General features: G+C 31.8%; 1 protein-coding gene across 3 annotated transcripts in view; it reads right to left on the bottom strand.

Moving 5' to 3' along the window:
* Positions 1 to 12,778, bottom strand: part of LOC129989279 (uncharacterized) — a 354,012-nt gene that overhangs the window by 227,443 nt on the left and 113,791 nt on the right. For all 3 annotated transcript variants that reach the window (XM_056097704.1, XM_056097723.1, XM_056097715.1), the window contains one exon: positions 6,664 to 6,883. In XM_056097704.1, the coding sequence (XP_055953679.1) occupies positions 6,664 to 6,883 (220 nt within the window). The remainder of the gene's footprint in view (positions 1 to 6,663; positions 6,884 to 12,778) is intronic.

Raw genomic sequence — 12,778 nt, 5'->3', positions numbered from 1 at the left:
ACAATGGAACCAAACCACGTATCGTCACAGAAACATGTAAAACGTTATTATTCGCAAAGCCTTAAATTCTATGTGGTATCTATCCATTTTCTCGTAGCAAGACATACAGTAATTGATACTACAGTAATGTGATAATACAGTGATAATACAGTAATTTCAAAATTAAACCGCATTGCTGGATTTCATGTAAGCGAAAATTTGTCTATATATTGAAAATAATATGAAAAACCAATGAACCAGTCGTTAAGTCCCAACCATTAATCCTATTTCGTCAAATTTTGTTTCATGTGAAAGCTCATGACTTTTAGATATGTCATTAAAGATTACAGTCCCTTCACCACCCTCAATTTTTTAGTAGTTTTAAATTACTGTTTTGCAAATCTTGTTCACTTGCAATCAATGTTTACCAGATTGCTTTAAAAATGGATGATAGTTGAGAGCAGAAGACTACTTATGATGTATTTGATATCATTAACTTTCATAACAAATAAAAATTGACAGTGATAAAAGAATCGATACAGTGGTTGCTGATGAATGGGGGGAGAGACTTAATTTTTTAATTTAGCCAATCATTTTGAATATACAGAAAGTAGGCTAACCAAAGGCAGCTAATTCCATCATTAAATGAGATATTTAACTTAATCTATATTAAGCTGACGTTAACGTCCGATAATATCAGATTATGCTGAATAGAATAGTATTACTCTGAAAAAAGCTTACTATTAATTATGAGAATTTAAAATGGAAATATATTTTTTATCTTACAAGAAGACAAACATGAATTTAAGTAACATCGATTACATACAGAACCTTCAGTTAAACACCTTATTTAAAAAAGGACATAAATATAAATAAACCACACTAAATCAAATTTATTTAATGTTTATAACAAGATATGACAAAACTTTTTAACCTGTTCATTTCCCCAGTTATCAAAAGTAAATATTAATAAAATTTTGTAGAGTAATTACCGTTTATTTAACTTTGTTGATGAAAAGAAAATGAAATATGCTCGTGCATAAGTACATAATAGAGTTTATTCTTATGGAGCTCACGGACACACAAAAAACACACTTCGCCAATTTAATTTTGGAACACATGCCATGTTCAAGAAAGAAAAAGTATGCAATTGCACAGAATAAGATAACGCACAGTTAGATGACATGCGAAGTTAGGTTGTTCGTACGGATGAGATCGCGTCGGTTAACAATTTTTCGTAAACCATGTACATGACAAGACCCACAGGAAAGTAGAATTATTCGCATCTAACATCAAACTGAATTGTTCTACTTAAAGAAAAAGATATAAGTATCATGAAAATTCTCTTTATAATAAATAATTTTAAAACCTCCATGAACCATATATTTCATCAAGCAGAATATTTTAATAAAATAAAAAAAATGATGGTTTGCTGCAAAAGGAAAGCAATTTTAACTTCAAAGAAGAGGGGCCATTTTTCTACTAAGAAGTCCCATTACACTTCCCGATTTTTCATAAAGTATAGCTAGCTACAAGACGAAGTGTCTCTGCCGCGAATTGCGTAACATCTACAGCAGATACTTTAAAGGATACTGTAGATTATATCATTTAGGCTCGTAACTAAATGCGGCGTGGAAAATAAACACGCCCCTCTTTAAGATGGATGGCATTCTAGATGGTGAGTAACGCTAAGAACCGAAATATACAAAAGCAACAACAAAAAAAGAGGCATTTATCTAGGAGAAAAAGGTGAAAAAAAGAAAGTAATTTAACTCTTGTTCAGCAGAGCAAAGCCTCTGAAGTCATCGGGGGCGGGAACGGAGCAACCATTTTCAGCGATTTCAGCTAAGCTTCGAAAACTCGCAGGCTCGCGGTAAGGAATATTAATGTTTGCCTCACACCGTCCGAAGATATTATACAAAGAAGAGAAGAAAAAAAAAATGACGCGTAAGCTATTCTGGTGCATGTAACATCATTCGATGAAACGATACAGGCACGTATTCTTATCTATCAAACAGGGTAGCTTCCTTCTGTCTGAGATAAAAGTTTTCCTGAAGAAGGAAAAAAATTACACGTTTCGATGCAACAAGCAAATCTTCAAATTAGGAAGATTAAAAGAAACCAGGAGATCGTTCCTCTAGGTAATTTTTCTCCTTCAATGAGCAATTTGCTTAATTAAAATTGGCAGAAGTATCATCAAGCCTTTGGTGTCCTAGAGATAAGGCACCTGCTGTACGCTCCAAAAGCCGAATTGAATTACGAGTAACGTAATTATTATGAGACAATTTTTTTCTTCTTCTTGCTCAATCAATTTAAGAGATTAGACTCCGGATCTATTCGGAAAGAAAAGTTACACGACAAGAAGCTTCCAAAAAGCCTGTTTAGTGTCACGACAGATTGGGAATAATTTATGAGCTCGGTAAAAAAGGTGAAGAAACGGGAGTCTACTGATCTTTAGCAAATACAGCGCAACATCTTTCTAGACGATTGCTGATAACACAAGCTAACTGTCTCAGGAAATATATTTCCCTACCTTAAACACTGGGGAAAAAGAGCCATTACAAATATTAAAATTTTTAATTCAATTTAGGTTTATTACAAAATAAACCAAAGAATGGAGAGAATTTCCTACAGAATTGTGACATATTCCCTGGTCCACTTACATAAAGTATTTAATGCCCAATGGTTATGTTTTTAAATACGTAATAAAGAAAATATTTTAAAGCTTAAATATAAATATTCTTTTAATACCCTTTTTTCACTACATGATTTAAAACTGAGACACTTTACATTAAACATATTATATAAATGAATCAGAAAATAAATTACCATACTTGAATAGAAATAAAAAATAATTTTCAAGTAAGCGAAATTGAAACATTTGTCAAATAATATGGATTATAGTATCTATAATAGATCATGAAAAATTTTAATGAGCTAATTTTATGAATGATCAAAATTTGTACACTGAAAAACTTCTAGCAAGGTCATTTCCTTTTCCTTAAAAACGTTTCGAGCAATTTTTATTTTGACCGAATGAATTACTAGACACATGTTGACAAATTTAACAAAATAATAATAGTAATAAATATAGTTTTTTTTTTTTTAAATGCACAACAATTTGGCATTACAAAAATTGTGCAAAATGAAAGAAAAGAAAGCAATTTTACTTGAATTCACATCTTAAAAGAAGTAAGAAAATTTTTTCTCTGACATCCAAAAATTTATAAAACATGGAAAAATCCTTCGAAAGTTTTAAAAAATCAATTTTAGTTTATATTTTTGAATTACTCATTTATAATGAAATCTGTTCTCACAATAAGTAATAATTCTGTACACCTTTTGATTCATAAGAATTAGTGATGCTAAAGCGAATATAGATACAGCCACGATTCAAGTCAGAAAATAAAAAATAGTTCTGTCTCCCTTATCGAATTACAAAAACGCACCTTTAGCAAAAGCACAAAAGAATCCATTTCATTCTTTCCCCCAAGTCCCACTATTTTTCTGGAAAGGTACTCATTCGAATGTAATGTAAGACGTGTTCACTGATGCTCGAAAAAAAGCCATTAGCGGCTCGGGCCGAATATAAATTTCTTCATCAATTTAATATATTTTTTTTCTTTCGTTTTTCATTCGTCAGCGATAAAAGGCGAAGACAAATCGTCTGCGAGCATGCTTCAGCGAACTTTGAGCTGAAAATAAAGATATTTAATTCACTTAACGTTCATGCTCGAAATTACACGTAACTTATTACTGTAAATATATATTTACTTTTACGACAAAAGGCTTTATTTTCTTTCTCAGAATTTTTTCTACGATTTTTCTACCGAATCCGACCCAAATACCCTAAAGATAAAATATCCAATGATTAAATTAAAAAAAATCTGATTGCACTTCAAATTGCATGGAATGTTTTATACTCCCATCAAAATAATTGCAATGAAACAAAATTTACGAGAACTAATGTAAGTGGTTGAAAGATGTAAAGTTAAAAGCACCCATTTTTCATCAGAATCCGGCAACCTATAGATTTTTCTTCATATTCAAACACCGAAAAATTGCTATAAATACAATAAATTGATCATCTCTAGAATAAACAGAAGCCTGAGGTAAGACATATAAATTGCAAATATTTATTAACTGATCAGAAATATATATTCTTATAAAGCGCCAAAATGATGTCGTTTTTTAGTGGATGATCTTTAGCATCCACAAAAAAGGAGAAGGCAACAAATCTAGAACAATGGCATTAATCAAACTAAAAAAATATCATCACAATTCCTTCAAAGGAACACTTGAGAGAAATGAAAACATGTTTTAAATTTTGACTGGCTTGAGATTTGGATGAACAAAAATGGTACATATCTTCTCCAAACATTTTCACATGCTCTGAAATAAAAATACTAACCCCCCCCCTCCCGCAAAAAAAAAAAAAAAAAAAAAAAAAAAAGTAAGGATTGTGAATGGCTTTCGTGGCACAAGCGAACAATAGTTACGAAATATGGATCTTTGGCAAAAAATGTAACTGACTGAATCCATCTTGCGAATATTTATCTTGTATGCTTTCTCTGCGTCCGATTGAAACCAAAACTAGACATACAATTGCAGATACAAAAACACATACCAAATTTTGTATATTTAAGTCATTAAGTGTGCGAAAATACGAACTGACAGACGATCAACATAAAACAAGGGGATTCGTCAAAATTTTGAATCTAATAAATTGACGATTACAATACTTCCTCTGTGTAAACTTCGTATGCGAAGTAGTAAATATATACTGAGAACATTTTATATTTTTTTTTCTTAATTAAATAATTATATCAATTGTTTTTTAAAATCTGTTTTCTACATCTTAATTTAAACAAGTTTTAAAGCACAATATTAATTTTTTTTTAAACGTGTCATTTATTTTTGCTTTTAGTTACCTACCTTAACCAAAGTTTAGATTAAATAATAAGATTAGATTAATAATTAAGCTTAGATTAAAAAATTTACGTATTTACTTTTTAATACATGTACTAATGCTTTTTTTTAATGATTATCCCGGGGGGATATAAGTAGTTGACGAAAACCAGTTTCACTTTCGATAGCTTGGATGGTCTTCATTTGTTCGATGATATCACATTTTGAGGAAGTTTTAACGCATCCATCAGTAACTGATAACAAGAAACTTATTTAGTGACTTTATTTGCCGTTAAAATTCAACAAACTTTGGCTTCAAAAAAAAAAACAAAAAAAAAAGAACTCATTTCAAAAATATTGCGTATGATTTCAAAAATATATCATGCACTGACTAAACGGCAAATCTGATAAGGTTTAGTGTTACTAGAGTGGCCCTCGTTAGATTAAACCTTTACTGAAATAAGGTTCTGATAACCTAAAAAGGAAGCTAAGCAAATCCTACTGCAGTGCACCAAGCAGAATTAGTCCAACAATTCTTGTGGACATGGAAATCAGTGTTTTCCTGCTTTCCACTGCAGTCGTTATTATTTCGACCTCGTAAGTTTTAATGCTTTGAGGTAACATGTTATGAATAATCGAACAGAATTCTTGATTTCATTACGAATATGCCCACCGCTGAAGTACCAGTATCCTATTTTTCCTCCAAAATTCAAAAACTCTTTTCTTCAAATTCTTATTATATTATCTCATTGTTTGTTTTTTTTTTGTTTTTTTTTTTTGGTAACAGTTTCAAACATCTTAACTGCTATTATCTCTGACAGCATTTTGAAAAAGGGTTTTTTTAGGGGGGGGAGAATAGGGATTTTTTAAATTAGCATTTAAATGATTTCAAATAAAAATAAATTCTTCTCATACAGAGCTAAAATTGCATCTTTTTATCATTGTTTTTTTATTAATTGAAATGGAACTCAGTAAATATGGATTTATTAACAAAATTGGAAAACGGTTGAATTACCTTTACTAACCATATTATCTTTTCTTTTTCTTTAAGTTAAAAGTTCTTTTAATCATTTAAAAAAATCCAATAACACTATTGGGAGTTTTTATTTTTCAAAATTATCACAACCATTAACATTAGTTAAATAAAATAAACCAAGATACTTAAAAATGTTTATAATCGTAGGTTTGGTTAAGTTATATTAATATCCGGTTTTAAACCACCACTAGAGCTATTTTGAGACGGACCTCGTAATTTTGAACCGCGGTCAGATGAGGAAGACGACACCTGAGCTAGCACCCCCCTCTCCAAACTTCCACACCACAACAGCGGAAGGACGTTTGTCCCCAACGGATTTAGCGTGCACAAGACCCGTCTACACGTTTCATACAGAGTAAAACGATTCTCGATGGAATCGGGTCTCGAACCTGAAACCCTCTGGTTCCGAGGCTGAGACCTTGCCACCAGGCCACCCGACCTGTTCGTATTCGTATAATATGTAGTAAAGAATTAAATGAGTCGCAAATTATGTATATAAAATTAATACGTTTTCATTTTTTTTATCATTGTCACAATTAATATTACTATTTGAAAAATCAAATCAAAATTCAGAACTTTGGAAGTAAACAATACGACAAAACAGTACAGAAAAAAGAGGAGCACAAAACCGGCAAACCCAAAAAACGCAAGTTCCAACGAAATCATAAAAATTGCTGTTACCTGAAGAATGTATATTTTGGAATATATATTATATATATCAAGCAATTGTTACTACTTACCTGGTCCTAAACACGGAGAAGGTAATGGAGGAGGGGCATCTGATCCTTCATAGGGCACACAATACATGTCTTCCTCCTCGTTAGTGGTCCAATTAGAGGACTGCCTTGTATCATCCACGGGGGCCATGTAAACAGGATCACTCTCGTCTTCGTGACTAAACGCGGACAGGTCATTCCGAAGCAGATCAGCTGGTTCGCTGTAGTTCTCGAAAACTACCAGCTGAAAGAAGAAAACAAAATATTGCTTATATTTAAAATAGAACTTTCGTACAAAAAGTCAAATGATGGTTTACAAGTGACTCATCATAAATTTGTAAATTCTGGTACTTTTATAAGAATTTTACAACTTTTTGGCTGCGGGCAATGTATTTATAGGGTTTCTCAAAAAGTAGTCAGAGTTTATTTCTTAACTATTGCAAACAGGCAAGGCTTCATTAAATAAGGTAGATAATTATTCGAAAACAGTATACACTTTATTTTCTATAGAGGTTGGCAAAGCTGCAAAAAATTAATATTTTACAGCCCTCCCCAGTTTGAAAAAGTGTGGATTAATAAAATGTTTCTCTTACAGTTAATTTCTATCTATACGAACGCAGTTTTGTGCTTCTATCTCTAAAACTTTCTAAGATATTAAAAAGCAAATTACTTAGTCTGTTCGCTAAGACTTGGCTACTGTAATACTTGAACACTGCAAAGAATCGGGCCATTTTTTCATAACTCAGACTGATGCCTAAATAAGACTTGTCTGTCGTATGTTTCTGAGACAATACACACATCCCAACACGTTAATAAAAGGGTAGGATTAGAAAATAATAACTGATTTATTAACTCTTATTACAATTTTAAATGTTCAAATAATATATTAATCCCTTACGAAACTTTTCAAAATGAACAAAAGCCTTCGACAATCATTCAAAGTTGAATTCTTCTAATAACGTTCACTACATATGTAGATAAATAAGAATCATCACGTGACAATAAGATAGGCTTATTGAATCCGTCTACAAAGATTTAATGCATTTACAAGAGGCTTCTTATACGCATAAAAATGTAAGCAGCCCCCTAAATAAAAGTCAAAAGGCGACAAGATGATCTCGGAGGAAATTCGACAGATCCTTGGAAGCCAATCTCTGTGTCAAGGAATTTCGCGTTCAATTATCATCTTAAAGATGGTGTCTGATGAGAAGGAAACCATCTAATTGCAACTATACATATGTAAGTACTGACAAAGGCTGTTCATTCCTCCATTAGTTCAAAGACATCAGCATTCAAAACTAACTAAAAATATTAGTTTTAACCAGCCATGTACCATTTTAACCAGCAATGTGCTGAATAATCAGCACATTGCTGGTTAAAATGGGTCCGATTAATGAGATTCTGAAAATTCATTTCACATATTTATAAAAAATTATCAATAATCATAAATCTCTTGTATAAAGAATGGATTATTTTACGATTTCTTTTATTTTTTACTTCAAAAATGCGTGTTTAGAAAAAAATTTTCTAAGATCAACTTATACTAATTACTAGACAAATATTTGCATTAATATATTTTATACTTAATAAATTTGCCTTATTGGAATATACATATTTAATTTAAAAAAACGTAAAATTGTAAATGAATGTTTTTTTATTTTTTATTTTTTTTTTTTTACTAACTGGTATTTAATTTACACTATGGAAACTGCATAAAAATTTAATTTTTACCTTCCCATATACGCAGTATAGAGAAAAATGTAAATGTAAATGTATCAGTGTAACGATTAAAAACAAAAACAAAAAAAATCGAATTCCAGATTTTGACGAATCTTCAAGTTTTAAACAACCTTGAGTTCGAAAAACACATTTTTCGCATTATGTTTGTTTGTATGTGTAAACTAAAAAGGCAACTAAAAACGCTTTGAGCTAAACGGATGAAATTTAGTATATGGTCTTCACGTCAAATTTTTAGCGAAATCCTTTCTTAGAAAAACGGATGAAATTTTGTACATAGATTTTATTTTTAAAGTGTATATACTATCAGTTTAAAACAAAATCCGTCAAAGGGTTGACTTCTCGTCAATCTGCACTTTACAGGTATGTAAACACGATTATATATGAAATTTGATATTTTTGTCTTCAACTGAAGGTTTGTATAAAATTTAAGTTTCAACTGGTTTGAAATAACGCGTCAAAAACACAAATTCGATTCTTGGTACTGTTAACTGCGTGGTGGGATTAATTGCCAAAACTATCGCCAAGGACCATAAAATAAATTTAGTAAAAATGATTAATTCATGACAGAGATCAATATTTCGTGACTATAGTTGGCCAATATCATGCAAGGCATTCATGATCTTATACAAGACCCAAAAATTTAAGCGGGGTCAGAGGGAAAATAATTTTATAAGAAAATATACGAGAAAGTGCTGTTGCTAACTCTCGCTAGTTTTAATCCTTTATTACCCTTTTTCGTTTGTACTCAAGTGCTTTCGTACAATTACTCTTCTTATTTAATGAAACTTCTTGTTTAATGCTCTTCCTATTTAAAACAAATATGTCAAAGGATTGACTTTCTGTCAATCTGCACTTCACCAAGTATATAAACGCGATTATATATTGTTACGAATCTGTGATGCTGCTTCCCAGCATAGCTGCTTCCATAGGTGGTCCCAGAGCTTGGCGACCATTTGGCAACGAATTTGGCAACTTTGGAGCCAATAGATTATACCCGAAACATCGAGAATTTTCCCAATCCGTCCAGTAGGAACCGAGTTACGCCTCGAGCGTTCCTGACTGGTTGAGAGGCTTCTGGTCCCGCTCCCTGAGACCTATAAAAGGAGGCGACCGCGGCTGCCAGGGTCGTCGTAGTCGGAATCGATGGTAAAGAACTGGTCTTCCAGAGATTAGCAGACCAGCGACGAAGTCAAGCTAGTGCTGAACTAAGCTGTGCGCTACTGTCTGCAGTAGAGAGTCGTTGTATGCTGCACGTCTCGGCTGAAGGTAATCATCTTCTGTGCTGTATATAGTTGTCGTCCTTGTGCTGTCCTGTGTGTCTTCGTGTAAATAAACGTCGTTGTTTTATTTTCTATTGCCGCCTGCTGATTGAGCGTTCTCCACACCATATAACTTCCACTATCCATACGAAACCCCGGAAATTTCGTAACAATATGAACTGAAAATATGCTGAAAGTATGTGTCTAGGTATAATAATTAGAGAAATAGGCTCGTGCACGTGTTTTCGGGGTGGATATAAGCAGAGGAAATTAGTAATTAAAATGAAAGAAATGTAATAATAAGAGCACGAAATTTAATGATAAATTTAAATCCAATATTCAATTGTCCTTTCTGAAAATTTTTATAATAATACACACATTATCAACAGTCAAATATATTCTCATACTCCATGACACTCGATAAAATTTTTATGGTACTCGATAAAAATGTGTGTTTATAATCTGCGAATAATGCAGCAGAAAACAGAAACAAGTTAATAACGTGACTTTTAAAAATGAGGATTGATTAGTTTAAAACTTTTAAACCACAACTCTACACACTTCGAAACCTGCAGGGGAAAAAAATCTGTCACTCCAGTAAGATGATAAAAATATGAGATTTATAATGGGACAAATATAAAATTAGACCCCATTCATTATATGCGTGTCGTTCATAAATTAAATATTATAATGTAATTACTGCCAACAAAGAACTGATCCATCTAGAGCATAAAATGGGTAAATTTTATAAACATTCTTTCTAAATATGAATATTCAGATTATTCTGAAATTAACTGGCATAAAAAAAATTCCCTTATCTTCACATTTGCAAAGTGTTTTTAAATGCATTTTATAGTCAATAAAAAATCACAGCAGTAAATTGAGAAAATAATTTAAATACTTCAATAAATATTATAATTTAGCAACAAATGAGGGAGGAGGGGCGAATAACCTTGAGGTTATGTCGAATTCATTTTTAGAATCTGTTTGACACAAAAATTCTTTATTTATTGAAACGAATACAAAGATTCTTAATGTTTAATGCTCAAAGCTCCAAAGTGGAGATTTACAGTTTTCGTTTCTAAGAAATTAAAGCGTTAGTAGTCAAATCCCTCGACTCCTAATTAGCAAAAGTTCGTTTCGATACAAAATTATTTTCTCTTTTCAGAACAAATAGAAATCGAAAGGCATCTGAAATTCGCATAAACACTTAGCAATCAGTCGAATGAAACCTTCCCAGACTGCTTGTTAACTTTGCAATCAAAAGAGGATTAGTCGAGGAAAATTAATTGCACGCAAACACAAGTTTTGCTTATCTGACGACGAACCGAATTCGGAAGGAAAATCAGAGAAAAGTCCTGAAAGGTTTCCAATCATTCGGAATGCTTTCAGAAAAGCCCAGAGGATAATCATTCAAATTAATTGAAGCATTCTTAGCTCGCTGAAGAAATTCTTCAGCAGCCTCCAAGATCGATAGAGTTAAACAAACACTTCGAGTGAAAGGAAAATGCAGTTCCTTCAAACGGAAACTTAAGGTGGAAAGTTCATTCTTTCAAGATCTCAAAGTTGAAAAGAGTAAAAGATTTTCACTTTTTCCACGCTAGGCATATGTATAATAGACGCTACATTGTTCGATAGATTTTTACACTTAACTGCTTATAAAAGCTTTACTCTTCTTCAGAACTGTATGTAAAATCACAAATTCGATAAACAAAAAAAATATTTACACGAAATTTTCAACATTCAAGCAGAATATTTGGTATAATTCAGTTTAGTCTTATTAATATCCCATTTTAAAGCAATGTTTCGATAGGACTTCGTGCTTTTAAACTGTGATCAGATGACGAGGGCGAACCGACAAATCCTTCTAAATTTCCACATCATATTATGCGAATGATGTTTAATTCACGATGTTAGATTAAAAGAACTCAATCATATTACCAAATGCATTGAGTCTTGAACCTGGAACCATCCACCACGAAACCGTGACTTAACCTGTTTAATCACTGCAGTCCAAGTAACACTCGGTTCTTTATAAATCGTCTTCAATGATCTTTTAAAATCTTAGACTGTTTTTAATTTATAATTAAATGTAACACTCCCTAAAATCCCGAAAGATGCAAATTTGTATTTATATGAAATACTGTTATAATATAACTCATACAAATCTCTCTCTCTCACTAAATAAGCATTAGTTGCCTTAGCTTTCAAAGCTTCAATTAATTTACTTTTTAATTAAAATTTCATTCACTTATAAATGTAAATTAGTTGCGTCATTTGTTCAATAATAATAATTCTTAAAAAATTAAAAACAGAGCAATTTAATGACAAAGTTCTTGTATTACAGACTTCACTAATCATTTTATTCAAACATTTCAAAATGAAAGGACAACTTCGTACACATCTTGTATTTCACAAACAAATTTTATTCAGATATTGCAATTTTAATGCAATGAACAAATCCTCAGTTTATTGAAAAAACAACATTTTTGAAACAATGTCATTCAGATTAAGGCATAAAATGTACAAAACTCACACACTGATGAATTCAGGGAAACCACTAGAATTAAAACTGAGTTATATCATAGTTTACTAACTTTTCAAATAAGCAATTAAAAAGTTACACATATGTGGATAAACTAAAAAAGCCAACAGATCAAAATATAGAAATGATAGATTCAGGCAAAAAAAAAAAAAAAAAAAAATACAACACTCAAAATAAAAAGACACCTCAAAAATATATTTATTTCTCAATGTCAAATATATCAAGCGACCAGATGAAATGTTTCCAGAAAATATATATTTTCGCGCCGCCAACCCGAAGCAATTTACAGAATCATCTACGCCAAATCCAAAAATATTACGCACATGACCAAGTATAACGTATGACCAAAAAAAAAGAAAAGAAAAATCCATATCGCAAACACTCCGAAAAGAGAGCGGGGGTACGAATAAATTTATTTCGGAGATCAGAAATGCACACACCGCCCATTCACTACACGTAAATAACTGCCCTAAAATCAACTTCTCAAAGCAAACAAAAAAAAAAATGTTAAAAAAAATCCCCCACTCCTTTCGAGAACTTTTTATCACCCATATCGTCGGTCCATTTCTGCAGGTGCTTCAAGATCTTAAGTCCA

Source organism: Argiope bruennichi, chromosome 2 (genome assembly GCF_947563725.1).
Source record: "Argiope bruennichi chromosome 2, qqArgBrue1.1, whole genome shotgun sequence".
Taxonomy (NCBI): domain Eukaryota; kingdom Metazoa; phylum Arthropoda; class Arachnida; order Araneae; family Araneidae; genus Argiope; species Argiope bruennichi.
The sequence above is the reverse complement of the archived record's forward strand: the minus strand, read 5'-3'. Positions and strand labels throughout refer to the sequence as shown.